At 43.4% G+C, this 27,241-nt stretch overlaps 1 protein-coding gene across 1 annotated transcript in view; it reads left to right on the top strand.

Moving 5' to 3' along the window:
• Positions 1-27,241, top strand: part of LOC122422752 (prolyl endopeptidase) — a 133,563-nt gene that overhangs the window by 75,841 nt on the left and 30,481 nt on the right. Inside the window, exon 10 of the mRNA XM_043439380.1 lies at positions 5,344-5,447. Within this exon, the coding sequence (XP_043295315.1) occupies positions 5,344-5,447 (104 nt within the window). The remainder of the gene's footprint in view (positions 1-5,343; positions 5,448-27,241) is intronic.

Raw genomic sequence — 27,241 nt, 5'->3', positions numbered from 1 at the left:
GGTTCTTGGCAAATAAAGCAGATGTAGGGGAGAGCTGAGCAGGAGTAGAAACGACTTTGTCCTCCTCCCAGGGTTTGGCAGATGACAATGATGGCTGATCCACTTTTCTCTGTGTGCCTCGGAGTCACAGAACAGGCAGTCTTTAAGGAATCTTAACCGTCATGGCAGGTTGTTGTCAGGGTTATTAAATCAGAAGAATAATGTTCTGTACATAGGTCTGATGGTCCATCTGGGACATCTAGCAACCTTTACCCACCCACGCACCTTTCAGAGGATCTCACAAAGATGTGGACGCCAGGGCCAGGGGCCCTGAACTGACAGGTCAAGTACCTCATGTCAGGGTGTCCTGCTCCTCCCAAAGCCTGGAGGACAGTGGCAGCCAGTGGACAGGAACCAAGGAAAATTGCTTTCCTCCTCTCAGCCCAGTGCTGTGGGGTCTGCACTGTTTGCCTCAACTTACACTGGTTCCAGAAATTGAACTTTGGAAAACCTCATAGTCTTTTGAAGAGTTTTAATGGATAAAGAGCAGCAAAGAGAACAGAGCAAGGCTGGCTCACCTGCTCTTCATAAAAGCCAGAGTCTCCAGAGGCCTGTAAACCACCTTCCGTGACCCCATGTGGCCATTTATTTCAGGGACAAGTTCATCATTACCCGAAGATGAAAGGGCTCATTGTCCTAGCATAAAATGATGGGTTCTGTGCCAAGCAGTGAAATATTATCTGTGACTCTGGCTGTGAAGTCTGGAAAGAGAAGTGTGTTCCTGATTCTGTACCAGCAGGCAGCTCCTGAGCAAGCTTTATCTGTCACTGCAATGCTTTCTTCTTCTCCTTCGCCTTTTCCTAATTTGTTTTGCCTCCAGCCTTTTCTTTTCTCTCCTTATTGTAATCTGATACCTGAAATCAGAGAACAGGGCTTCCAGGCTCAGGCCTTCTGAACCAAATGTAAAAATAATTAAACTAGATTCCCTGAAAGCAGGAAATGGCCAGTGTGTACATATGTACACGTCCATATACATGCATGTCTGCTTTTCAAAGGCGGTCTTGCACTGCTCTCCAAAAGTTGACTGTCCACTGCTGCAGTAAACAACAGACACTAAATTATAAATAAAGCTCCAGGGCCAAAAGTACCTGCTGCGCCAACTGCTGTGGACACCTGATATATCTGACAGGTGTACACCTGCTGACCTTGCTTCCCATGGAAGTACATGGTGAAGACATGTCTTGAGCAAAGCCATTTGGAAGAAAATGGGCCCACATTGTAACGTGAATCCCTATGGCCTAATGATGTTTTGTGTCCTTGTCTCAGTTGGTTTGCTAAGTAGAAGAATCGGGTGTCGGATTGGAGAAAACAGCCTAGAGTCATGAATCAGAGAGGACTGGTTAGGTGATCTCCAGGGAATAATTTCAGAGTTTAAGGGCAAAGGAGAACCGAATTTGGAAGTTCCTTAAGACCAGAGGACATGTCTTGGACTTGAGGAGATGGGACTCCTGATGAAAACAGTGCTTTAACAAGGCTATTCTAGCAAAAGGAAAGAGGGAGGGGCAATCAGTTCAGATATTCCTGCTATAATTGGAAGTAAATGTAAGGAGGTGAAAGAGATGGCAGTTAAAAGGAAGGGGCAATTCTAGGAGAATTGCGACTGCACTTGGAGGAAAACGGGCAACCAAGGCAGTTTGGAGCGCGATGCTCAACCACTGAGTGGTTGAACCGAGTGATGTTGTGCTCCTGGAACCCAGGAGGGGTGTCTAAGGCTCACTCCAGACTTCCGTGTGTGGTAATAATCCAGCACAGCCATCCCGGTTGCATGGCTCTGAGAAACAGGGAGAAGAAATCAAAGAACCTTTGCCAGACTCTCTGGGAAAAGCATAAAAATGCTATAGAGCAGTTTTAGGTCCATAGAAAACTGAAGGAAGGGGACAGAGATTTCCTGTGTCCTCCCTGTCCCTACCCGTGCACTGCCTCCCATTATCAGCATCCCCTCCTCCAGTGGCATAGTTGCTCCAGTTGATGAACCTGCACTGACACATCATAATTGCTCGGAGTCCATAACTTACCTTAGGACTCTCTCTTGGTATTGTTCATTCCAAGTTTGGATAAATGTATGATGGCCTGTATCCATCAGTATGTGTTTTTATGGTATCATGCAGAGTAATTTCAGTACCCTAAAAAGTCTGTGCACTCCGCCCTTTTCATCCCTTCTCCCCCTAGCCCCTGGCAATCACTGATCTTTTTACTGTCTCCATAGCTTTGTCTTTTCCAGAATGACCTATAGTTGGAATCATATTAATAGATTATATAGACTTTTTGGATTGGCTCCTTCACTTAGTAATATGCATTTAAGGTTGTTGCATGGCTTAATGGCTTATTTATTTTTTGCTATTATTATTTGCTTATTTATTTTTCGTAATAGTCCACTGTCTGGATGTTCCACCATTTACTTATGCATTCACCTTCTGAAGGACATCTTGGTTGCCTCCAACTTTTGGCAGTCATGAATAAAAGTGCTCTGAATATCTGTGTACAGGTTCTTGTGTGGACACATTTTCAACTTGTTTGGATAAATGACCAAAGAGTGCAAAAACATTTTAAGAGACTTGTTTTTGTTTGAGTTTTTTAAATTTTAATATCCTTAAAACCCAACCTGTAATTGGATGAAACAGTGTCTACATGGGTCATCTTTGCCGAGTTATTTTGCCTTTTCTTTGCATATCCAGTTTTCCAGACTCCTCTGTTGATCCTTTTGCAGTTTCTCCTAGAATTGTCCCTTCCTTTTAACTGCCATCTCTCTCACCTCCTTACATTTACTTCCAATTATAGCAGGAATATCTGAACTGATTGCCCCTCCCTCTTTCCTTTTGCTAGAATAGCCTTGTTAAAGCACTGTTTTCATCAGGAGTCCCATCTCCTCAAGTCCAAGACATCTCTTCTGGTCTTAAGGAACTTCCGAATTCGGTTCTCTTTTGCCCCTAAACTTTGAAATTATTCCCTAGAGATCACCTAACCAGTCCTCTCTGATTCATGACTCTAGGCTGTTTTCTCCAATCTGATACCCGGTTCTTATGCTTCGCAAACCAACTGAGACAAGGACACAAAACATCATTAGGCCATAGGGACTCACGTTACACCATGAGTCTGCAGTGGGCTCACCTGGACTGACCCAGATGGATCTGAAAAGAGAAAATATCCATCAAGTAGATTAAGCACTGGTACCTTTAGGTATAACCCAGGCCCCTCCAAAGTGCCACTTCTGCCCCAAACAGAAGAACAGAGATCAGACACTTGTCACCCTTTCTCCCAACAGGAGCCAGCCCACGTTATATAATTTCATTCTTCTGCTAGAGGCTTTGATGTCTCGATTTTTCTAGATAAACAGGCATTTAGAGTGTGTTTCCTACTCACTGTCTTTCACTTAAGAAATTTCATTCTAGTACTTTGGTGACTTATCTCAGGGCACTGCCCCAGGAACTGGTAGGTGGTTAGAGCTGGGAATCCTGGCTCCCCATCCTTGGTGATCCACTATAGCTCAGGTAACAGTGATGCTGGGGTGAGTCCAGGGCTTAAATGGCTCATGCTTGTTCTGCAGTCTCGTTGTCATTATCTGGTTGTTTGGGTTTTCTTTTGAGGATGTAGATGCCTTTTTGTGTTTTGAGGAAGTGGGGCAGGTACTAATGAAGAAGCTCTTCAAAAATTAACATATATGTGAAGATAGCCTTTGCCCTCAAGACTACATTTATCTGGGCAAGTACAGTATGCAGTGTGTCTGGTAATTTAGAATGTATGCCCGGAGGATAGTCTGAAAATATTTTATGTATAAGGATATATTCCAACAAATATCCAAATACAGCTTCAACTAAGAAAGCCAGTAACTTCAGTCCTATCACGCATCTCCCCACTGTCAATGTTAATCATACATTGTATGATGTATTACAAACCTTAAAATAATTTGTAAGCATGGGAATTGCGATAACATTCATGGGGATTGACAGTCCTGTTGTTAAAGTATCTAAACATATTGCTCTTTGCCAGTGGGGAGCAGAGTGCTGTTTCTCAGCTGTTAGTGAAGTTCATACATACACAGAGGAGTTGGAAAGAAAGCACGCTGCCATTTTAACACATGATCAATCAGTTTGAATGTACCCTGTGGGAGTAACTGCTTAGTTTCTGGTTTTGCAGCAAGTATCAGGCTCTCTAAATTGATTTTTCATATACCGACAGCGTATGTTTAAAGTATTATGTGGGAGGGCTGTTTCCACACCAGCCACTCTGGATGACTAATTCTGTTTCATAAACGATAGCAATGTCATTGTTTTCAAACAGTAATGATTTATCTTACTGATCGTTTCTTTGATTTAGTCCTTTGCTGTTGTTGTTAAGTTTTATTTATTTTGTGTTTTTGGCTGTGGTGGGTCTTCGTTGCTGCCCCTGGGCTTTCTCTAGTTATGGAGAATGGGGGCCACTCTCCAGTTGCAATGTGCAAGCTTCTTGTTGCAGAGGATAGGCCCTGGGGCGTGTAGGCTTCAGTAGCTGCAGCGTGTGGGCTCAGTCGTTGAGGCACACAGGCTTAGTTGCTCCACGGCATGTGGGATCCTTCCAGATCTGGGATCAAACCTATGTCCCTGGCATTGCAAGGCGAATTTTTATCCACTGGACCACCAGGGAAGCCCCTTTGATTTAGATATTAAATATTAGAATGTAGTAGCATTAAATTAAGGAAATGGGGTTTTAATTCGTGGATAAAATAGCTAAAAGTTTGCTGTGTATTCATCAGTGTGTGTTGTGCACAGTTACTTGGATAGTCAGAACTTTAAAGGCATCTCTGAAAAACTCCCCAGAAAGGCTGTCTTTGGTCCCTGATTGCTGTCCACGTGTGTGTCCACAGAGGGGTGGGTGTCAGGAAGCAATAGCCCCAGAGTTCCCATCAAGAGACCCTGGATTGGCTGTTGACTGTTGGGCACATTATTTGAGTTTTCCGTCTTAATCACTGCTCAGGTGAAATAACCCTACATGAAGGTCCCATCTTCTTTGACCTGTACTCCTAAGTGACCTGGCATCGGGAAAGACCTGTTACGTTTCTGCCGTTAGGTTTTACCTCTGCTCTTAGTCCTGGAATGCATTAGAATCTTCTAAAATGATGCAGAGGTGACTGTTGTAAAAAAAGAAGACCAGGATGGCAATGATGAAGTGTGAACACTTATGTAGCATCACATAGTCCGCACGCCAGGCTGTTCTGAGGTCTCCTTCTGCAGTGACCTTAGACAGCACTGCTGACTGTACTTTGTGATCCTTGCCCCTCTTGTATCTGGTGAGTTTATGGACTGAACTAAGACTCCCATTTCCTCCTAGGTATCATTTATCACTGTGATCTGACCAAAGAGGAACTGGAGCCCAGAGTCTTCCGAGAGGTGACTGTGAAAGGAATCGACGCTTCCGATTACCAGACAGTCCAGGTAGGGGGTATTTTATCTCGACAATGTGAGTTAAAAAATCTGACTTTCAGGCCAGGCTGTGCACACCCCAGTTTGTCAGCAGCTGTGGAGGTGATCCACAGCATCACGGGCCACAGATACTTGGGAACACCTGCTGCTTCTGGGCATTGAGCCCAGCGAGGTCCCTGCCCTCTTGGAGTTTACAGATTCTGCCTATCTTGACAGGAAACCAGAGTCCCTTGTCTGGGGGATCAAAGCAGTACAGTTCGTCTGCTTGCTTGAAAGTGGATTGTTTTCTGGCTCAGGTCTCGTGATATGATAAGTAACAACATAGATATTTTTTCTCTACATGAAGTATTCATTCAAGTGCTAGAAGGCAGTCTTTGCAGTCTGAAGTTCATCTGTATGTCTGCCTGGCATAGGGTGAGCGCTCAGTAAAATATTAGGATGGATGAGTTAACTGTTTAATTGTCATGCTTGGCAAGCTTAGTCTCTGGTCACCATCAGGTTAAGAATCTCCATTTTTTTGTTTTCTCAGTAGCCCACAGGTACTGAGTCTCCCAGAAATCAAATCCCTCATTGACAAACGATGCAAAATGGCTCTGTTCCTTTGCATGACAGGTTACCTGACAGGTACCAGGTGTTTATCAGGGCTCTCCTACCAAGGGGCCTGGACCACAGAGACCCAGGTTAGGATTCAGAGTGTTGTTTCCAAAGGAAAGTTAGCAAAAAGATCACTAGATACCCTGAGAATGTTTCTGTGAAACCAGAGCATCATTTTAACATGGTGAATTGCTCTTCACCTGTCTAAGAGAAGTCTAGATGGTGGGCTAGATCTAGATCAAAGATAAAACTGTTTGGCCAGCTGAATCTGGCCCAGGGCTGCAGATCACCAGCTTCTCTTCTGTATCAGGAGTCAATTTACTGGCCTCTGGTTTTTTGGAGAATAGCCACGCTTGTTCACAGTGTCTGTGGCTGCCTTAGTGCTTTAACAGTGCAGCAGAGACTGTGGCCCTCCAGGACAAAGTTTGCTGATCCTTGGTCTATATAAGTAGTACTTATAAAGTCAGAGAGCATTCTCAGTAGAGGTCCAGGGCCTTTGTCTTCAAGCTCTGTCAGCTTGAAGTCTGAAATCTGCATGTATTGATTGATACGTCTTGGTTGACATAGGATGAATCATTTAACTTTTCTGCCAGTTTTTTCATTTCAGCTGCAAAACAGATAGTACCCATTTTGCAGGATTCCTGCAGGATTCTATGAGATGATATATATAGGCATACCTCGTTTTATTGTTCTTTGCTTCATTGTGTTTTGCAGATATTGTGGTTTTTTGGGGTTTTTTTTTTGTTTTTTTACAAAATGAAGGTTTGTGGCAGTTCTGCATCGAGCATATCTATTGGTGCCATTTTTCCAACAGCATTTGTCCATTTCATGTGTCTGTGTCACATTTTGGTAATTCTCGGCAGAATTTCAAACTGTTTCATTATTGTTATGTTTGTTATGATCTGTGATCTTTCATGTTGTTATTGCAAAAAGGATTATGACTCACTGAAGGCTCAGATGATGGTTAGCATTTTCTAGCAATTAAATACTCTTTAAGGTATATACGGTGTTGTTTTAGACTTAATGTTGTTGCACACTAAATGTTGTTGGTGTTCAGTTGCCCAGTCGTGTCCGACTCTCTGTGGCCCCCTGGACTGCAGCACGCCAGGCCTCCCCATCCCTCACCATCTCCTAGCATTTGCCTAAGTTCATGTTCATTGCATGGTGATGCCATCCAGCCATCTCATCCTCCGACCCCTCCTCTCTTTCTGCCCTCGATCTTTCCCAGCATCAGGGACTTTTCCAGTAAGTCGTCTCTGTGCATCAGATGACCAAGATACTGGAGCTTCAGCATCAGCATCAGTCCTTCCAGTGAATATTCAGGGTTGGTCTCCATTAAAATTGACTGGTTTGATTCCCTTGGTGTCCAAGGGACTTTCAGAAGTCTTCTCCAGCACCACAGTTTGAAGGCATCAATTCTTTGGCATTCTGCCTTCTTTACAGTCCCGGTTTCTCAACCGTCCGTGACACTGAATAGACTACAGTATAGTGCAAATGTAACTTTTCTATGCACTGGGAAAACAGAAAATTCATCTGATTCGCTTTATTGTGACACTTGCTTTATTGTGGGGGTCTGGAACTGAATCTACCATGTCTCCAAGGTCTGCCCGTATTAAGGGTCTGGCACATAGGGCTCAGTCAGTAAAGAATCTGCCTGTAATGCAGGAGACCTGGGTTTGATCCCTGGGTGGGGAAGATCCCCTGGAGAAGGATATGGCAACCCACTCCAGTATTCTTGCCTGGAGAATTCCATGGACAGAGGAGCCTAGTGAGCTCTAGTCCACAGGGTTGCAAAAAGTCAGACATGACTGAGAGACTAACGGTTTCATGTAGAATGTAATCAGTTTTTTTCACAAAGTGTTAGAAGTAAATATGGCAGACTTTTAGGTTTCTGTAGCTAGTTTGGCTTCTTTCATTTTCAAGGTGAGCCATTGCCTGGAGAGAGATCTTTTAGGGGCCGATAGCCCCAGTCTAGTGCTTGTATGGTTCACTAATTCACCCTAGTCCTGCATGAGACTTTTAACATCACCTTTAAGCTGTCATGCCTTGCTGTTTTTCATTTTCTCTGTGTGTAGAAATTGCGTGCCTATCAGCTGTAACATTTGGCCTTCTCAGGGACTACTTCTAGGACATCCTCAGGGCAGTGGAGGGGGGAGGGTGTGTGTGTGTGTGTGTGTGTCTGTGTGTGTGTGTCTCTGTGTGTCTCTGTGTGTCTGTGTCTGTGTGTGTGTGGTGCGAGACACTGCCTCTCCCATCAGTAATGCAGAGGATTCCCCGGGCAGTGAGAAGTGACTGTCCCCTTGAGTCTGCTCTAGGATTGGGCACTATTGCCCATGAGACACCCCTCATCACCTCACCCCTCATCTTCTCTTCATCTCTGCTGTGCAGCCCCTCAGGTCCATATTTTTTTTTAAATTCTCTTTTCTGCTTCCCACAATTCATGCCAAAGTGAGAAATTGTGGAGTTTGTGGCAGGGAGGAGGGACCTGTGATCATGACAGCTGCCTAGAAGGCAGCTTCTTATAGGAAAGTTGCTCTTCCTTCTCAGGGAGGATGGTTGGAGTTGTTTTTCCTATCAAGTAGCTGTTGTTGTTTTTTTTCCTATTCTTTACAGATGGTACACAAAGAAACTAGTTACAACCTAATATGTGTTGTTTTCAGATATAAATGAAAAGATCAAACTTTACAGCCGAGCACGTGCTTGTGTAGAGTAGAAATCCCTCGGCCCTGTGCAGAGCAACCTGCAACTTCCAGATTAGACTGGGGAGGAAGCAACACTCGGGTGATGCCAGTCACATGTTGTTGGAAAAGGCACCAAAGTCCGCTCTGTGTGGCTCTCCACTTCACAAAGAAAATTCCCCTAATGCTGAGCTACTGAAATACTTAGAAGCTTTTATTTGTATAAGTGCAGTAGGGGAGAAAAGATGAAAAGATTCATGGGAAGTATTTAAGGAGATAGTAACTGAGTAACACGTTGGTTTTACAATTTTTATGAAGGTATAATCTCTCTAGTATGATGCCATCAGGAGACTCTAATATGTTGATTACACACATCATACATATTGCACTGAGTCATTTAAATAGAATTCTCTCTTTGGGTAAAGGTGACTTTGGAATGAACCGTGGCGTCGCAGCACCATAGACTGAAAGTCCGTTTTGCAGTGGCTTAGCTGAGGTGTACACAGCAGAGCTTGGACAGGAAATGTGAGTGTGACATATGTGCTCACACCATGATCAGACTCTCAGCAGTGTTGCCAACAAGGACCAGCCTGTAAAAGCAGGCCCTAGAGAAGGGTTTGTGCCTGAGTGGAAAAAATCCTCATAGTGTATAATAGAAACCACAGCACTTGGGGGTGCAGGGGGAGGATTCATTTTTTGTTTTCAATTACTTCAGGATAGTGCAGCTTTTGGTTTTGCGTGACCCTAGTGTTTGTATTTATTCTGTGTGTGATTTTAAAAGAAAATTCCCTGGGCTAATTGTTACTCCTTCTTACATTTTATGTAAGAAGCAAATACTGCACAGATTACCCTGCATGATTAGTCAGTGCAGTTAATGGAGGTCACAGACACGCATGTCCACCTGGTGGTATAGCTCGTAGGATGTGCTAAGTGAAGGAGAGAGAAAAAGGAGGGTCGAAGAAACACATGGCCAAACCAGCCACAGAGCTGTTCTTTGTTGATGTGCTTTCATTCGGGACCAGAGCTCTTGAATGGTGGTGGGGGGAGGGAGGGTGGGCGTGTCCTGTTCTGCTGACATACGCAGAACATAGCTACTACATAGTCTTTACCTAGTCCTGACTACAGCTGTGGGAGAAAAATTCATCTGTATAGGAAATACAATTTTGAAAATCAGATCCTGGAAAAACTTTCTCTTCCAGTCTGTGATACACATAAAAATTAAGTTTTGGATAGGTTTATCATAGCTGCGGTTGACTGATCTTTTTCCTCTTTTTATTATGAATGACATGACCACTATTTAATATTGGTCAGAGCATCTGTGTGCATGTCTATAAAACGAAATGGAAATACTGAGCATTAGAAATCACATTAGTAACAAAGGTTTGGTGATAAGTGATTTATATGAGGAGAATCTTGTCTATATTTATGATCAGTAATATGTTTCATTTTAAACCAAAGGGAAGAAATAGGAAAATTTAATCTGTCAATAAATATTTATGTGATGTGCAATGCCAGGTGGTACTGTTTGAATCCAGAGAAGTTCCAGACACAGGCACTGTCCCTGGAAAGTTTGCAGTCAGGCTGGAAAGCTGAGACATGGAGCTCTGAAAGGTCAGATACCCCAAGATGTTATCACAGTGATCAGGGGAAAGGTGAACGTTTCCGTCTGCACCGTGATATCCTGGCCGGGATGCCCAGGAATTCTTCCTGGGAGAAGTGGAAACGGTTGGGCTTTGAGGGATGGCTGCTTTTGTAAGCCCCAGGCCTCTACGGGGACTCCTGAACAATTTCACCACAATTCTTCCTTCAGAGACTGCCTCTACCTTTTCGTAGCAGTTTAATTTCATAATTTCACAGTACGTTCAAGAAGAAAGGAGTCCTGCCCTCAGCATCCTGTGTAGTAGGGCTGCCTCTGACAGCTTTTTTTTGTGTGTGTGGATGAAATAGCGTTTGCCCTGTGGCTGAACGTGCATGACAAAGGATGCAGTGTAGCAAAAATGCTCTGTTTGGTTTCTCAGTGTCTCATTTTTGTTCAGCCAGAAGTTTTTGACAGCTGAAAGATTGTCTTTTCTCCTCCTAAAGTGAAAGTCAAAATTTATAGACCTGAAAAAGATCAGTGAACTCAGTATACTCTGCATCAACTCCATTGACAACAGTTTCCACATGTTATAAAAGAATAAATTAGGAGGAAGATTCCATTTTATGGGGCAATAGTAAACCTAAATCAACAGTACAGAAATAGTAAGAATTATAAGTATTTAACACAGATTTTATTACCTTGAGTCCTGTCCTCTTAAACTGAGGAATTTTACCCTTCTGAGGTTTACCTACAGTACTGCATGTGAAACATCAAGAACATCCCAAAGGTGATTTGCTTTATAGCTGACTAAAAGCTGATTTTTAAAATTAGATGATTAGAAAATTAAAATTAGATGATGATTTGGGTTTACCAAGATGCCTTGGGGTAGAAGGAGTGGCGTTATTTTTCTTTCGTCTAGACTTTTGTAACCTTGATAGTAATTTGTAGTTACTGGTCTACAGTTCAGTCACTCAGTGTGTCCGACTCTTTGCGATCCCATGGACTGCAGCACACCAGGCTTCCCTGTCCATCGCCAGCTCCTGGAGTTTGCTGGGAAAGATTGAAGGCAAGAGAAGGGGACGACAGAGGATGAGATGGTTGGATGGCATCACTGACTCAACAGATGTGAGTTTGAGCAAGCTCCAAGAGATAGTGAAGGCCAGGGAAGCCTGGCACGTAGCAGTTCATGGGGTTGCAAAGAGTTGGACACGACTGAGCGACTGACCAACAACTGGCCTACAGGCTTTGTCATTCAACAAACATGAATCCGCAGAACATTAATTAGTGTTTTAATTTAGCTCATTGACTTCTGTGCTGAGTGCACAACACATGCAGTTTTTGACTCATCCACATCCTTGATCTGCTTACTATTGAACTAATGATAACGTTTTTCTATATCGCTATGTTCTCACAGTTAAGGACAGGTCGGAAATCTTCAGAACATGTTAAGAGTAGATGGGGGAATATTTTCAAAAAGAACCTTTTGAGAGGATATGGTGCTTGCATATGATTAGGAAATCGCTTTAAATTGAGTCAGTTGTTCTTGGCAATTTTGTGCCTAAAGCTTTCGTGTTTTTTGTTTTTTTTTTATCTTACGCTTCATAGAGACATATTCTTGCATAAACAGATTCCTGCCTTTCTTTAGAATTCCCTTTGTCTCACAGCCATTCTAGATTGAGATCATAATATTCATATTCAGAGGGCATATGTTTGTGTGTTTCCTCTTTAGATAGCAGCTGTGTTAAAATAACTGACTGTAAAAGATGATAAGAGGTTTTGTTCTCTTGCTATCTTAAAACAGAGAAATAGGTTATGGGGCCCCAGTGTGTGGTTGCTGCAGTCTGCATACCACTTGTAAAGGTGTTCTTCCGTGTTTTGAAGAAGGACACTGTTTTGCAGCAGCCTGAGAATATGTAGCCCACTTAGAGTAAAAGTCACAAAGTGGCCTTGGGAATTGAGTGACCAGACAGGCCTGGAGCGATCCCTTGAGCCGCCTGCGGGGCTTCCTTTTGCAAGGTGTAAAACGGCTCAAGGCAACCCAGGCCTCTGCCCACCTTCCTCAGTTTCTCTGAACTTTGCTTGGAGGAAATAGGCCTGCGATGAGACAAGGACCGGGAAAGCAGCTAACCCCCTGCCTGGTGGCTGACAGCCTAGGGAGGGAGGCCTTGGCTCTCCTGGGGATGCGGCAGTGACTTGACATGGAAATTTTTTCACCTTATTTTGATGAGATGTTAATGAGTTAAACAGATGTTGATTTAGTTTTTGTGGCTTAGATTCATTTCTAGATGATGGACTAAGTTTGTTATTCTTTAATAATGTCACTGCAATGGAAGCCATAATTGTCAGAGATTAGGCTATCCATAAACTCATTACCATAGGTTGACAACTATACTCAGTGGAGATTTGTTCATATTTAGTATGTACAAAAATTTTAATAATTCAGTTATCTATAGATCTGAGTTTGCTGTTGTAGGTAATAAAGCCATTTAAATAGATTAAATTTTGTTTAAATTGTTCCAAGAGTCATGGCTTTTGAGATCCATAAAAGCTGCAAGTTTCTGAGCTTTGCTGATACTGATTTCAGGTTACTCACAGCTAACAGTTAGCTCTAACCCCTTGCTAGAAAACTGTCTTGGGAAAAGAATGTTGTTATATTTCATGATCCTTTAAAAACAAGGTAGAAAGTCACTTCATTCTTATTAGAACTGTATCAGTAGTTTTGTTGTCATCTCTGAATAGTATGTGTGCTAATGGTGCTTATCTTAGGCTAGTTTAATAATTAGTTTTGTTGTTAGAAATGAATTTGAATGAATCTCAAGGTGTGTTACTCAAACTGTGGGAGCAAAAGGAGAAAAAGTAAAAAATAAACATGGCTTAAAGGAGAGAGATGTTTATTTTTCCCTCTCACATAAAGGAAGTGCAGGGGAAATTAGTCCAGGAACGACTTGGTGTCTAAGGTGTAAGGAATCCAAGCTCTTTTTGTCTTGCTGCTGTATCGTGTCTTCTTTCCTGCCATTCCTCATGGTCCTAGAAGGCTGCAGGGGTTCCAGCCATGTTGCTATCCACTTTCCAGCCAGCATGAAGGCAGCAGTAGGGAAGAAGAGGGGATCAGGAGGAGAGTATCTTATAAGCATGTTTGCCAGAAAGTGACATGTATTATGTCCACTTGCATTTTATTGGTGAAAACATACTCACATGGCCACACCTAGCACAAGGTTTAAAGATGTAGTTTTATTCCAAGAAAAAGTGTGCCAGCTAAAAATTTGGGCCTTATTATCAAGGAAGTGGGAGGAATGGATATTGGGGGACACCTAGCAATGTGCCACAGAAGGCCAAACAGGCCTTCAGCAGAAACTTGGTTTGGATCCTGAGACCAAGGAGTCCACACGCCACCTGGTGGCCAGGTATCTAAATCTCAGGATCCCATTGAAAAAACTCCACAGAAGTTGAATTTTCAGATACTGTCATTGTGAACAGTAGAAATCACACACTTCAGACACAGACACACCTTTTCAAGAGGCTTTCCTCTCCCATAAAGAAAGACATTTAATATTGCCTCTAGAACATGAGTATTTGCCATTCCTGAATGCTTGTCCTAACTTTAGCAGAAGTTGATAGAAAAGTTGTGTGAGACTACCTGAACGTTAAGATGAACTGAGCGACTGTCTCTGAAATGACAAGGCTAAGTAAGCAGTGTGCAGTTGGCTCTCCAGGTGTGTTATTCTGTGCTAGAGTCATCTTTCTGCCTGCACCACTCTTGCAGAGGACATGGACACAGGCCATCCTCAGAGGCCTGCTCTTTGGAATGGAAGCATGGCACGAGTCAGCCTTGGAGAGGTGTTAGGTCCCTAATCTCACGGCTTCTCTTGCTTTTTCCTAGGTGTTCTGTTTTTCCACTAATGGTTTTGGGCTCTGGACAGATTGCACGTACATTAGGGTTCATCTACATGAACCCTCTCATTTTAAAGATGAGGAAACTAGGGCGGCTTCCCTGGGGGTCCAGTGATTAAGACTCTATGCTTCTACTGTTAAGGGGGCGCAGGTTCGATCCCTGGTCAGAAACTAAAATCCCACATGCTACACGGTATGCCAAACAATAATAATAGTAAAGATGAGGAAACCGAAGCTCAGCCTGCCAAGTGTTTTAGCAAAGGTCACACTCTCAGTAATGACAGAGCCAAGACTAGAACGCAGAACTCCAAAGCTGTGCTGATCCTGTGCGTTTTGTTACGAGAATAAGTTATTTTTGCTCTCTATACTTGGTTGGAGTTTGGTTTTTGCTTTTCACCTTTAAAATAAACAAGTTATCCTAAAAGGCCTCTAAATCCCTAAGCTTTCTTACCTCTAAAAGTATGTTTCTACATCATGTGAAGATCTAGTGAACACTTTGTAGACTTTTATGGGACCTATTAAATGATAAAAAAAAAAAATACTCTGTGTGAAAGCAGAGGCAAAAAGAGTGCTGACTCAATGTAAGAAGTGGATTAGAAGTGTCGTCATAGTGATAAACATGATGGTGAAGTATTGTGAAGTGGAAGGCATCGTGAGTTATTAAGCAAGGACACAGACGCGGGTTCCTGGTCAGTGTCAAGTGTGAGCTCCTCTCTGAACTCTTGGCGCCCTCCTTCCTCCAGCTCACAAAGGTGCAACCTCACCAGCCCGAATCCCCACACCACTCAGGCTCACTTCCTAAGCAACCCTGACCACCACCCTCAGACTTGCCTCTGCCTGGCTCTCTTTCTCCGTTCTCCATTCTAGTGCTGCTTACTTTTTTTTTTTTTTAACTCTGTTCTTGGAAACTTTACACATTTTCAATATTTCAATATTTACCCAAGTCCCAACTCCTCCATAGAAACTTCTCTTCTCGTCCCTGCCCTTGGGGACTCAGTCAAAAGCAAAACCCAGGGAGCGGGGATGGATGTTCAGCTGGTGCTTGAACACACAGCCTGGGTGTGCACACACAGTATGCCCGTCTCCATGCCAGGCTTCTCTGCACTCTCTCATTTCTTTAGAGAAGACCTGTCCTTGGAGATGGATGCTCCCGTGATCTCAGTTTTCTGGATGAGCAGCCTGTGGTGTCGGGAAGTCGGATGAGTTATTCCCAGTCACCTGGTGGCAGAGCTGGCGCTTAAGCCAGGTCCCCGATTCTGCAGTGCCCTTGAGCCTCTGAGCAGCTGTGTCCGCCTCTCTGATCAGGCTGCCACAACTCAGCAGTTGGTTGCCCTGAGGTCAGTAGTTCTAGGTCTTCATGTAGGCATTGATGTAAAACATGTGGCTTTATTAAGAGCCTAGCAAAATCTTGTCATTGACCTTGGGTCATGTCACAAAAGAAAGAGTAGGTACTCAGGCTGTATTGATAAATGCAGCTCATATTCTTATGCATTTAAAAATCATCTGCAAGTTTAATCTGCTAAGTAATGGTTAATGCCGTGTGTCCTCCTTGCCTCCAGCTGCCTTCATGTGTGTCCTTATGTATGTAAATATAAATGTTAAGATGCATACAGACATGGTTTTAAGCAGAGAGTATACTCTTTGATCCCGGTTAAGGTAGTGGGTAATTCTGAAATGAAATCTCAAACAGAAAACCCTCTGGGGGTAAGTAAAAACCATCATGTCCATGCCACTTACATCTAGACCCTCAGCTTCTCTGTTTTGCACGTCATGTCTAGTTCAACTCTGGAATTTAATGTGACTATAGTTAATTTAAATATTTGGAAGAGATTAGAGAAAAGTATAAATACTCTAAACGGTGGCTGGTGTGTTTGAGAATCTGCAGATCTGGCTGTGTTGGAAGCACTGACTTTGATCTGTGACTCAGACTCTTCAGAATTACGAAGGAACAGGGAGTGTTAAGGGGTATTGCCAGAGCTGCTTCCACTCACTCATCTAGACCTTTGCACCTTTACAAGTTCATATCCCACTCAGCAGGTCTCCTTCTCCTCACCCTGCATCAGAAATTCATGGTTTGCATTGATTGGTAGAGGTGGGGTAGGGAAGAACCATGTGCATTTATGCAGTTGCTGTACATATTAAGGATTTACTCTGTGCCTCACATTGAGCTAAACACCGAGGATGTGGCAGTGACCTGGAGAGATGTGGTCTTCACTCTTATGTGGGAAAAAGGCAAAAGCAAGTGAACAGAAAATAAATGTGAACATTGCAAGTTGGAACAAAGGCTGTGAATGAAATAAACAATGACTGTTGCTGGGAGTGACAGATGTGCCCAGTGTGAATTGAATCATCAACGATAGTTCCCTTGAGTTTTCATTTAGGTGGAAACTTAAAAGCTGAAAGGGAACTAATCACATGAAAATAAGAGAAGAGCCCAGCGTGTTAAAGCAAAGGCGCTGAGTAAAAATGAGTTGCCTTCAGAGAGGACCCAAGAGAAGGCTGGGCTGTGGTGAGTGGAGGAGAATGGGTGATGGGTGTGGTGGAGGGCAGGGCTCTGTGGCCATGTTAGAAGTTTGTTTGGGATCCCAAGTGTGGTGGGAGTCTCTACAGGGTTTTTTACTGGAAAGTGATATGTTCTGATTTAAGAAAACCATGTTCTGTTTTATGGAGAATAGATTCAAAGGGCAGTTGTGGGCATAGAGAGAGCTGATAGACAGTTGTAAATGGCTCAGACAGTAAAGAATCTGCCTGCAGTGCAAGAGACCCAGGGTTGATCTCTGAGTCAGGATGATTCCCCTGGAGGAGAGAATGGCACCCCGCTCTAGTATTCTTGCCTGGAGAATTTCACGAACAGAAGAGTCTAGTGGGCTGCAGTCCATGGGATCGAAAAGAGTCGGACATGACTGAGCATCTAACACACACACACACAACAATAGACCAGGCAGGAGATAAGGTGGCCTGGACTAAAGTGTAGACTTTGGACATGCAGAAAGTGTGTTTGGATTACACCTGGGAAGTAGGCTGAACAGGACACAGGAATTGCACATGTAGGGGAGAGGGTAAGGTCAGGGGCCCATCAAGGGTGACTCTGATTTCAACTCTGAGCAGCTGGTATCATGTATCAAGTTGTTGGCAGTGGGTTGGGGAGGACGGGTTTGAGAGGTAAAATGTTTTGGGCCTGTCGTTACCTTTTCATCTGGGTGATGATGTCAGGTATGGAGTTAGATGCTTGGGTCTTATGGTCAAAGGCTTGGAGTGATACATGTGAGCACCTTCAGCATTAGTGTGCTGGTTAAATCCAGGGCAGGAACTGGACCAGATGGGAGAACATGTCAAGAGTGGAGAAGGCTCGTGGCTGAGCCCTGAGGAGCCCCAAATCTAGGGATTAATTGGAGGAGAAAGAGCCAGCAAAGAGCTGGAGAAGCAGCAGCCAGAGAGGTGCAGGAAAACTAGCAGGCTGTGGAGCGGGTAGACCAGGAAGCCAAGGAGAGAAGATGGAAAGGAGGGGGTGACAGGTAACACTATATGTTTAGTTGGTCAATAAGGAAGAAGGAGGAGTTCTTGGAGCTGATGAGCTGGGTTCATTAATAATCCTGACAGGAGCACTTGCAGTCAGCAGTGGGTTCAGAGCAGTGGCTGGGGAGGGTATATTGAGAAAGAGGGGAGAGGATGTATGTGGTGTTCATATACAGATGGTCCCTGACTTGCGATGGTTTGACTAGATGATGCCGTGACAGTGACACATTCAGTAGAAACTGTATTTTGAATTTTGAGCTTTTCCTGGGCTAGTGATGTGCAATAGGACACTCCCGTGTGATGCTGGGCAGAGGCAGAGAGCCTCAGCTCCAGCCAGTTGGGTGATCATGGGCTAAACAGCCGATGCACTTACATCCATGCTGTACCTATACAACCATTCTGATTTCTACTTTCAGTATAGTACTCAATATATTATATGAGGTATTCAGCCCTATTGTAAAATAGACTTTGTGTTAGATGATTTTGCCCAACTGAGGCTAATGTGTAAGTATTATAAGCACGTTTGAGGTAGGTTGGGCTAATGTATGATGTTCGGTAGGCTAGGTATATTAAATGCATTTCAGTTTACAATATTTTCGGTTTATGATGGGTTTATCAGGATATAGCCCCATTGTAAACTGAAGAAGACAGTGTTGATTTCTTAGGGGCGGGTGTTATTGAGGGGTTGGGGGATAGGCTTTGTTGTCATGTTACTTTGTATTGCATGACTTTCTTAACTGCAACAATCTTACATTTTAAATGTTTAAAATGTAATGTTTTAAAAGTTTACATGTTTAAAAAGTTTTGTTTTAGAAAAAAATAATCCCTGATAGGCTGACTGAACATCTCTGACTTTTAATAGCTGTGGTTTATCTCTTTCCACTCTCTTTCTCCTTCTCTAGACTACTTTTTCAAATTCGTCATTTTCTTTCTGTAGAATAACTTGTACTGCTGTGCTTAAAAAGCAAATCAATCAAAAAAATTAGCTTTTAATTTTATACGACATTTACAAATGGAGCCTGTTGAGGCAGTCCAAGCACAGGTTGGAAAAGAGTTTCCAGACACAGAGTATTGCAGAAAGGAGTGAATCTTTTAAGAACAAAGAGCAGAGATAAAGTGGGCGCTGCAAGTGCAGCAGACCGACAACTCCTGACAGGCCAGGGGAGAGTCAACAGTTTTTGTGGGTTAATAGCCAATTTTCATAGCCTCAAGACAAAGAAAATTCCTGCTGGAAGGTTGGCATTAGGTGATTGCTTGGGGTGCTGTTGAGTGCTTACTGAAGTGGGCATCTTTGTCTCATTGGGAGTCAAGAAGCTTGTCAGTGATTATCAGAGTGATTGTTGTGGCAACAGTTACAAAGGTGCTCAGTCAGCCTCAGAGATGTCCCTGATTCTGGGCTCCACTTCTGTGGCCCTGGGCACAGGACTCAGCAGAGCCTTCTATAGTTTTCATGGCAGTGATTTCGGGACCAGGGAGAAGGTATGAGAGGAGAGGAAATGCAGAACCATGTGTAGATGGTCTTGAGAAGTCCAGTGGCTTGGGGTGGTGGTCAGTGGCATGTTATTAAGGTGGGAGAAACCAGACTGTTTTGGTGTGCCGATGGATTGACCCCAGTAGGAAGGGAACCACCAAAGGAGCCGAGTTCTTGAGGAGGTGAGGCGATTCCAAGCCCTGGTGGGGGACTGGCCTTCCCAGAAGGAGGGAGGTTTCCTTTCTTCCACCAGGAGGGAAGGACGAGAACACATATGTGAGAGTGCCTGGGGGCTGCAGAATGGTGACTCCCAGTACCAGCTCCCCACCTTCCTTCTGTGAGATCCCCCCTAGGCCCTAAATTCCCCGTCTTCTCATGTTTTTCTTTTTTTCTAAACAATTTTTGAGTTTCAACTCAAAAAAGTAGTTTTAAAATTTTGAAAAATGTGCATTTTTTATATTTTCAGTTTAGGAGTGGAAAGACTCAGACACCGTGTGTTAGGGTTGTCTACCAATGACGAATGTGTTCCTTCCTAATTGCTCCTTTCCCTATCAACAGGGACAGGCTAGACCATGGCAGGTAACAGGGCCCTCCGGAATCTCAGGCAAGCTGGTCTCTCCTGCTGTCCACTGACAGCCTGGGCTCCTTGCAGACCCGGCACGGAGGGGACATGTACCACACACATGCTGGGCCATGCTGTAACGGCCAGATTGCTTTTGTCTACAAGTGTTACCTCCCACTCCAGCCACACATTGCTGGCCAGCACCATGTCCTAAGGACAGACCAGCCTCAGAGTGGGCAGACAGCCAAGGCTACCTGCTGTGTGTCGGGAGGAGAAGGAACCGTGCAGGGTGACTCAGCCCGCAGAGGACACCACGCTTTCATCCCCAGAGAGGGCAGAGCAGGCCTCCGTGCACCCAGCCTCATCCTTTGACCACACACCTGAAGTGCTATCACTAGAAATCCATTCTGTTATTTTTAAGTTTTCCTTTTCCCCAAATATTTTCTTCCCAAACAACTCTGGAAAACCTAGTGAATGGTCACCTTTTTTCCTCCAAGGGCCTTTACTATTTTCTCTGCTGGACTTCAAATTGCAGGAGAGATTGTATCCTGAGCACACTGTTTTTATTACTTTAAGATTTTTTTTTTTAATGTGGACCATTTTTAAAGTCTTTATTGAATTTGTTACAGTATTGCTTCTGTTTTGTGGTTTGGCCTTTTGGCTCCCTAACCAGGGATCAAACCCACCCCCCTTGCATTGGAAGGTGAAGTGCTAACCACTGAACTGCCAGAGAAATTCCACACCATTTTTAAAGTAAGGTTTATTTTCCTACTTTACTTAATAAAGAACGTATGGAACTTCCAATCCAAGCTTCCACATGACCTGAGCTGCTGGTAACTGCAGTCCACGCTCTGCAGCTTTGCCTCACTGGTCTGCTGCCCACTGGGCCCCTCACAGTTCTGCCTGTAGCTCCCCGGTCTGCATTGCTCCTCTATGGACCCGTTTATATCCAGGAACTTGGGTTGGGCCCACAGTTCTCGGATGCCAGGGTCTGTGAGAGGAGGGCAGGATGACGCTGGGCCCAGGCAGGGAAGCAGCCCAGGGCTGGCGGCCTCTCGTGACCCCCTCAGCTGCATTGCAGCGTCACCAGGCACTGGCCTGTCCTCTCTTTCCTTAATTTTTCGTTCCATTCACTCCAGCCCCTCTTTGCCCCCTGCCTTTTTGTCCTAACCTCAAGCCTCTGCCTTCTCCCTGCCCACCCAACACCGAGAGCTGGAGCCCCCCCGTGGCTGTTCTCTCCCCAGCGGCCACCGGGCTGGCCAGTGGCAGGGGGCATCTGTGGGAGACAGACCTCTGCTGGACTGCCCCTAACGTGGCCACTCTCATCAGTGGGAGAAAGCAGGTGTGATCTAGCCAGAGTCTTCCCTTGAGGTGAGCATGTTACCACACAGTACTGAGTGTTCGGGGTGGTGTCAGCTTGGTGAATGACCGATGCTATTACTGGTACCGCGTTAAGCAGAATTCCTGGCTGGGGTCAGTGTGAGCAGGCAGGGCAACCAGGGCTGCGATCAGTGGTCAAGAAAGGTGACGCTTTGCTATTGTTGCATAGGTTAACGTAGTTTCTTATTAAACATTCCCTTATGATTATGTTTGACCAGCCTTGAATAATGCCCAGAGACCCCCACGGTACGGCCTCTGCTCTCCTCTTGGTCTGCTCAGCTGCCGTCAGACCTGCCCCTGTCTTGACTTTGTGTGTGTGCATGCCCATCCCGCCCCCCAACACTCCTCCCCTCCGCAGTCCTTCACTCAGCCTCACAGAACTGATGGGAGACCCCATCCACCTCCATCCCATGTAAGAGAGCGGCTCTCCTCCTCCTGGCCCCAGGTCTGGCGTTGTTCCTTCCCCACTGCCCTGCTCCCCAGCTGATGTGATCTTTTAATCTGTTCCCGTGTTCATTTCTCTTAAGCAAGTGGTTTTCCCCACTGCTGTGTCCACAGAGCCCAGAGTAGATACTTGACAAATGAATGAGGGAGGCCACGATAGATGAAGCAGTGTTCAGTTATCTAGTTATCACGGCCAGAAACCTACTACACAGTTGGAACATTTCCTTTGTGTAAAGTTTCTGCGTTGGACCGCCGTGCTCTCCTTGCCTATGATAATTGGTTCTCTCCATTCAGAACCAACAAATAATGTCAGAAAATGAATGTTTACTAGCATTGGTACTGCTGTGGAATTTTCTGCCTGAGCTAATCTTTAAGAGTATTTTGGGTCATAGTCTGCAACAAAATGCAGGAAATATCACTGCCTCTCCCTCTTAGAGCATCGAAGTAAATTTTTCTTTATATTTTCCTAGCACACATTTATTGTGTTGTTGTTGCCTGCTTACAAATGTCTGAATCTTTTAGACAAGTTGAGCAATAAAAAAAGTAATTCCACCAACATGTAAATTCACTTGACCCATCCCTTGTTATGTTTTATGAGGGTTTGTGATTACTTTGGATTTTTTTTTAATTGCCTTTCGAGATTTTGGAAGCTAAATTTTCTTTAAGTGGTTTTGACTCTTTTAGCTTGTTTTCTGAAGCAGCCTCATATTTCATGCATTCAGTTTACCTTTCATTTTTCACTTCTCAGCATTTTTATTGACTTGTGTATGTGGTTTCTATAGGGTCTTTCCATCCTGTGTTAGTCTACTTGAGGTCCCAGAAGACCCTGTGCCTCAGAGAGAAGCTGAAGGATGCTTAAGACAGTTTTACTAATGCTGATTTAAATAAAACGGAATTTTCTAGTGAAGAATTATAGTGACTATCTAGGAATGATTAAGTGAATAGTTTGCTTCAGTAAATAAAAGTAATTGTTCCCCAAACATTTCTTAAGCAACTATCATGTATCCGGCAGTGCTGGGAATATAAGGAAAGACAGTTTACTAGAGAATGGGAGTGCAGTCAAAGAGTTTCGGCAGCCTGATTTCAGTTGGTTGCGGGTGCTGTGGCAACCCAGAGGAGGAGCATTGAAACTGTTCCTGGGAAGAAGGCTTCCTGGAGAGGAACTGTGGGCAGAGGGGAAGGCTGCTGGCGGGAGGAGAGCTCATCCACAGCACAGGTGTCTTCAGCTCCACAGCTGGAGCCCAGACCTAAGAGATGAACCTGGAAAAAGAGATGGGCCCAAACCCTCCAGGGTCTGGTGTGCACCCACATGGGTGAGGTTTTTATCCTGGGGAGCCTTTCACAGGGCCTGTGCCAGATATACCTGGGGCATCTGCCAGCTGCTCAGAGAATTAGGGTCAGGAGTCAGGCAGAGTCCTGAGGGCTGGCGGGGGGTGGTGGATGAACCCATGGACTCAGCTTGAGCACCCCAGCGGTGTGAATAGAAGGGACAAGAGGACCAAAGTTTCAAGGGTGCTTTAAGGTGTATGGGACAGGAGGTGGGGGAGGTAGGGAAGAGGAGCCAGGAAAGCTTGCATCACGGTGGAAAAGTTCCCAGGAAAATGGTGTGGTCTTGTAGGAAGGCAGAGTGGCCATGGGTTGGGCAGTGTCGGGATGGCCCGTGAGCATCTGGTGGTGAGAGCAGCCAGCCGCAGTCAGGCGGCAGTGGGCCGGAGCAGCTGTGAGTGGGGCCTGTAAGCGCAGCGGCTTCCAGAGGAGTGAGGGGTCTCTGAAGAGTATTGGGCTTTGTGTGTCAAAGACTAGGCAGTAGAGACATTACACAGAGCTCACTAAATGTTTGCACTCAGCAGGCAGGCTTCACAAACAGCTTTTCTGCACACACAGCCCTGATGCTTCATAACCATCATATGTCCCCCATCCAGCATCCTGCCCGGCATCTGTCATCAGTACAGCATGATGTTCTTTTCTAGATCTTCCATGAACATGATTCAGTTATCCATCTTATGCTTTCCTTTTTGTTAGACTTCGATTTTCACTGGTGATAATAAAAAGGTGTGTGTGTGTGTGATCAAAGGTATATCATTTCCACATTTTAAAATGAATATAGGATCATTCTTCCATGGTAGTGCTGGGGTATACAAGGTAGTGAGAGGCATTCCATCAAAAAAAAAAAATTATAGACAGTTTCACTGATACAGATTTTTGCTACTGTTGTGCTGCACAAATACAAAACAGTTCCCACAGCCAAGTTGAGAACAGAGAGCAAAGAAGAATTGGTGCTTGTGTCTGCACAGTAGGATTTCTGAACTTTGTGATTTGCCTTCATTTTTCTTCCTTCCTCATTTCTGCCCCCTGGTGAGTTGCCTCTCAGCAGCTCTTTGTCATGCTCCTCTAGACCTCTGAGCTATCCCTTCTAATTGACCGTCCTTTGCAGCCCGCCCAGGCCAACACGAGTCTACTGCCAACCCCACGTGTCCCAGTGGGAGAGTGAAATGCACTGTACTCTGAGCTTCCTAATGATTGTTCTTTAGGTAACATGAAATCATCTATGATGTTGGTTTTTTTGTTTTGTTTTGTTTTTTTGCCTCTTACTTGCCTGAGGGGTCTGTTTTGGTGATCTACATTTGTATTTTCTGAGAAACTCTAGGAAGAAGTAGATCAGAGTGTAATAGCAGCACTGGATGTATCCAACAGAAACTTGCATAAATGTCTTTGCGCTTATAAATTTTACTTCCAAATTCACCTTTTCAGTATTCCAGTCATTCATTTTTCTGCAACAGAATTATTTTGTGTGCATTTGTTCTTCACAGTGTTGTGCTGTATCTCAGTTTCCCCTGGGATATCCAAACGAAAAATGATAATTGGACTGTTGTGCCAGCTTCCTGGTTCTGGGGCTTCTGCCAACGCCGTGCTTGATTGAGGGCCACCCTTGGCTTTGTGCAGGTTATTCCATCCCCCACCTCTCACCCACACCTGCCTCTGCAAACTGCTTGACTGCAAAAACAACACTCCCCTTTCTCCTCTTTAACATCTGTCTCTCTTTAATATTAATAGTTCACACTTTTAAGGATGCATAAGTGCCAGCCACAAATTGTTAAGCTGTGCAGTTCTTTTCTGTTCTATTACTGAACAGTCTGGCGGGAGTTTGCCTTCTCAACATCGGTTATTAATTTTATTTTTCTAGTGCAATAAAATAAATAAGTGGTCTGCTGTAGGTGTGAGTTAATGAGGATTTGAAATGGATTTCAAGCATTCTTGTTGAGTGCTTATGATGCAGGTGTGATCTCATAAGTCAATTACCAGAACCAAACAGTTCAAAAGCCATAAAGCTCACCCACCATGGCATTACTAAATTAATAGATTTGTAGCTGTTAGGCTACAAATAGGAAAATGTCAGATGTTAAATATTTTTCATCAGTAATAAGTTGGAAGTTTGGGATCCCTTATCTATGCTTATACAGTCTCTTAAGTACCTCAGCCAGAGTTAATTTCTGTTTTATTACTTCTCAGCTTACAAGCATTTTAATGCCAGACTCTCAATTGCTATTTGTTTGTTTTTTTTTAATTTGTATTCAATTTATTTAAAAGCAAAACAAAATAGTTCACTCATTTCTCCCACCCCCCACCTCTGGCAACCACCAGTCTGTTCTCTGAATCTGTGAGCTTAATTTTTGTTTTCTTAGATCTCTTTTATAAGAGATCGTATGGTATTTGTCTTTCTCTGTATGAGTTATTTCACTTAGCATAATGTCCTCAAGGTCAATACATGTTGTGGCAAGATTCATTCCTTTTTACAGTTGAATCATATTCCCATGTGTGTGTATCTCACAGTTTCTTTGTTCATTTATCTGTTGAGGGACACTTGGGTTGTTTCCATATCTTGGTTATTTTAAATAATGCTGCAGTAAATATAGGGGTACATATATCTTTTTAAATTAGTATTTTCACTGTCTCCAGATAAATACTCAGAAGTGGAATTGCTACATGATATGGTAGTTCTATTTTTAATTTTTTGAGGAACTTCCATATCATTTTCCATAATGGTTGCACCAGTTTATATTTCTACCAACAGTACACAAGAGTTCCCTTTCTCCACCTCCTTGCCAACACTTGTTATTTCTTGTGTTTTTGATAATAGCCATTCTAACAAGTGATATCCCATTGTTTTGATTTTCATTTCCCTGACAATTAATGGTGTTGGGCATCTTTTCATGTACCTATTGGCCATCTGTATGTCTTCTTTGAAAAAAAATGTCTAAGGTGTTCTGCCCATTTTTTAATTGGATTATTTGGGTTTTGCTATTGAGTTGTATGAGTTTTTTACATATTTTGGAGAGTAGCCCCTTATCAGATACATGATTTATGGTTATTTTCCCTCATTCAGTAGGTTGCTTTTCCCTTTATTGAAGACTTCCTTTGCTGTGCAGAAGCTTTTTGGCTTAATGTAGTCCCACTTATTTATTTTCACTTTTGTTCCTTTTGCATTTGGTGTCATATTTTAAAAAATCATCATCAAGAGTCATGTCAAGAAACTTACATCTATGTTTTCTTCTGGAAGCTTAATGGTTTCAGGTGTGATCGTCAAGTCTTTGTATTGAGTCAATTCTGGTTTAGGGTGTAAGATAGTAGTCCATTTTCATTTTTCTGCATGTGGCTGTCCAGTTTTCCCAAACCATTTATTGAGACTGTCCTTTCTCTATTGTATACTCTTGGCTTCTTTGTTATACATTAGTTGGCCATATGAGCATGAATTTATTTCTGGGTTCTCTGTTCTGTTGCACTGATCTGTGTGTGTTTTTAGGCCAGTTGCATACTGTTTTGATTACTATAGCTTTATAATATAGTTCGAAATCTGGCCATATGATTGCCTCCAGCTTTGTTCTTTCTCAAGATTGCTTTAGCTGTTCAGGTCTCTTGTGGCTCCATACAAGTTTTAGGACTTTTTTCCCCATTTATGTGAAAAAATACCATTGGGTTTTTTTTTTTAATAAGGATTGCATTGAATCTGTATACTGCTTTGGGAAATACAGATATTTTAACAATATTCTCCCAATTCATAGACATAGAATGTCTTTCCATTTATGTGTTCTTGCTTTCTGTTTCTCACAGTTCATTATTAGTGTAAAGAAACGTAACCGACTTTTGTGTACTGGTTTTATATCATGCCACTTGACTGTATTTGTGAATTAGTTCTAACAGTGTTTTGGTGGAGTCTTTAGGGGTTTTGTATATATGATATAGTGTCATCTGCAAACAGTGACAGTTTTACTTCTTCCTTTCCAATATGGATACTTCTTTTTCTTGCCTAATTGCTCTGGCTAGGACTTCCAATATCATGGTGAGTAATAGTGCCAAGAATGGGTATCCTTGTCTTGATCCTGACCTTAGAGCTTTCAGCTTTTTCCCATTGAGTATGATATTAGCAGCAGGCTTGTTGTATATAGCCTTTATTATATTGAGGTTTGTTCCCTCTATACCTGCTTTGAGAGTTTTTATTGTAAATAAATACTGAATTTTTTCAAATGGTTTTTCTTTATAAGATTTTTATCCTTCATTTTGTTAATGTGGTATATCACATGGACTGATTTGTGAGTAGTGACTCATCCTTGCATCCCTAGAATAAATTCCACTGGATTGTGATATATGGTCTGTTCAATATATTGTTGATCTCAGTTTGCTAATATCTTTTAA

The sequence above is a fragment of the Cervus canadensis genome, chromosome 20 (genome assembly GCF_019320065.1).
Source record: "Cervus canadensis isolate Bull #8, Minnesota chromosome 20, ASM1932006v1, whole genome shotgun sequence".
Taxonomy (NCBI): domain Eukaryota; kingdom Metazoa; phylum Chordata; class Mammalia; order Artiodactyla; family Cervidae; genus Cervus; species Cervus canadensis.
Note: the sequence above shows the minus strand (reverse complement) of the source record. Positions and strands in the feature narration are given on the sequence as shown.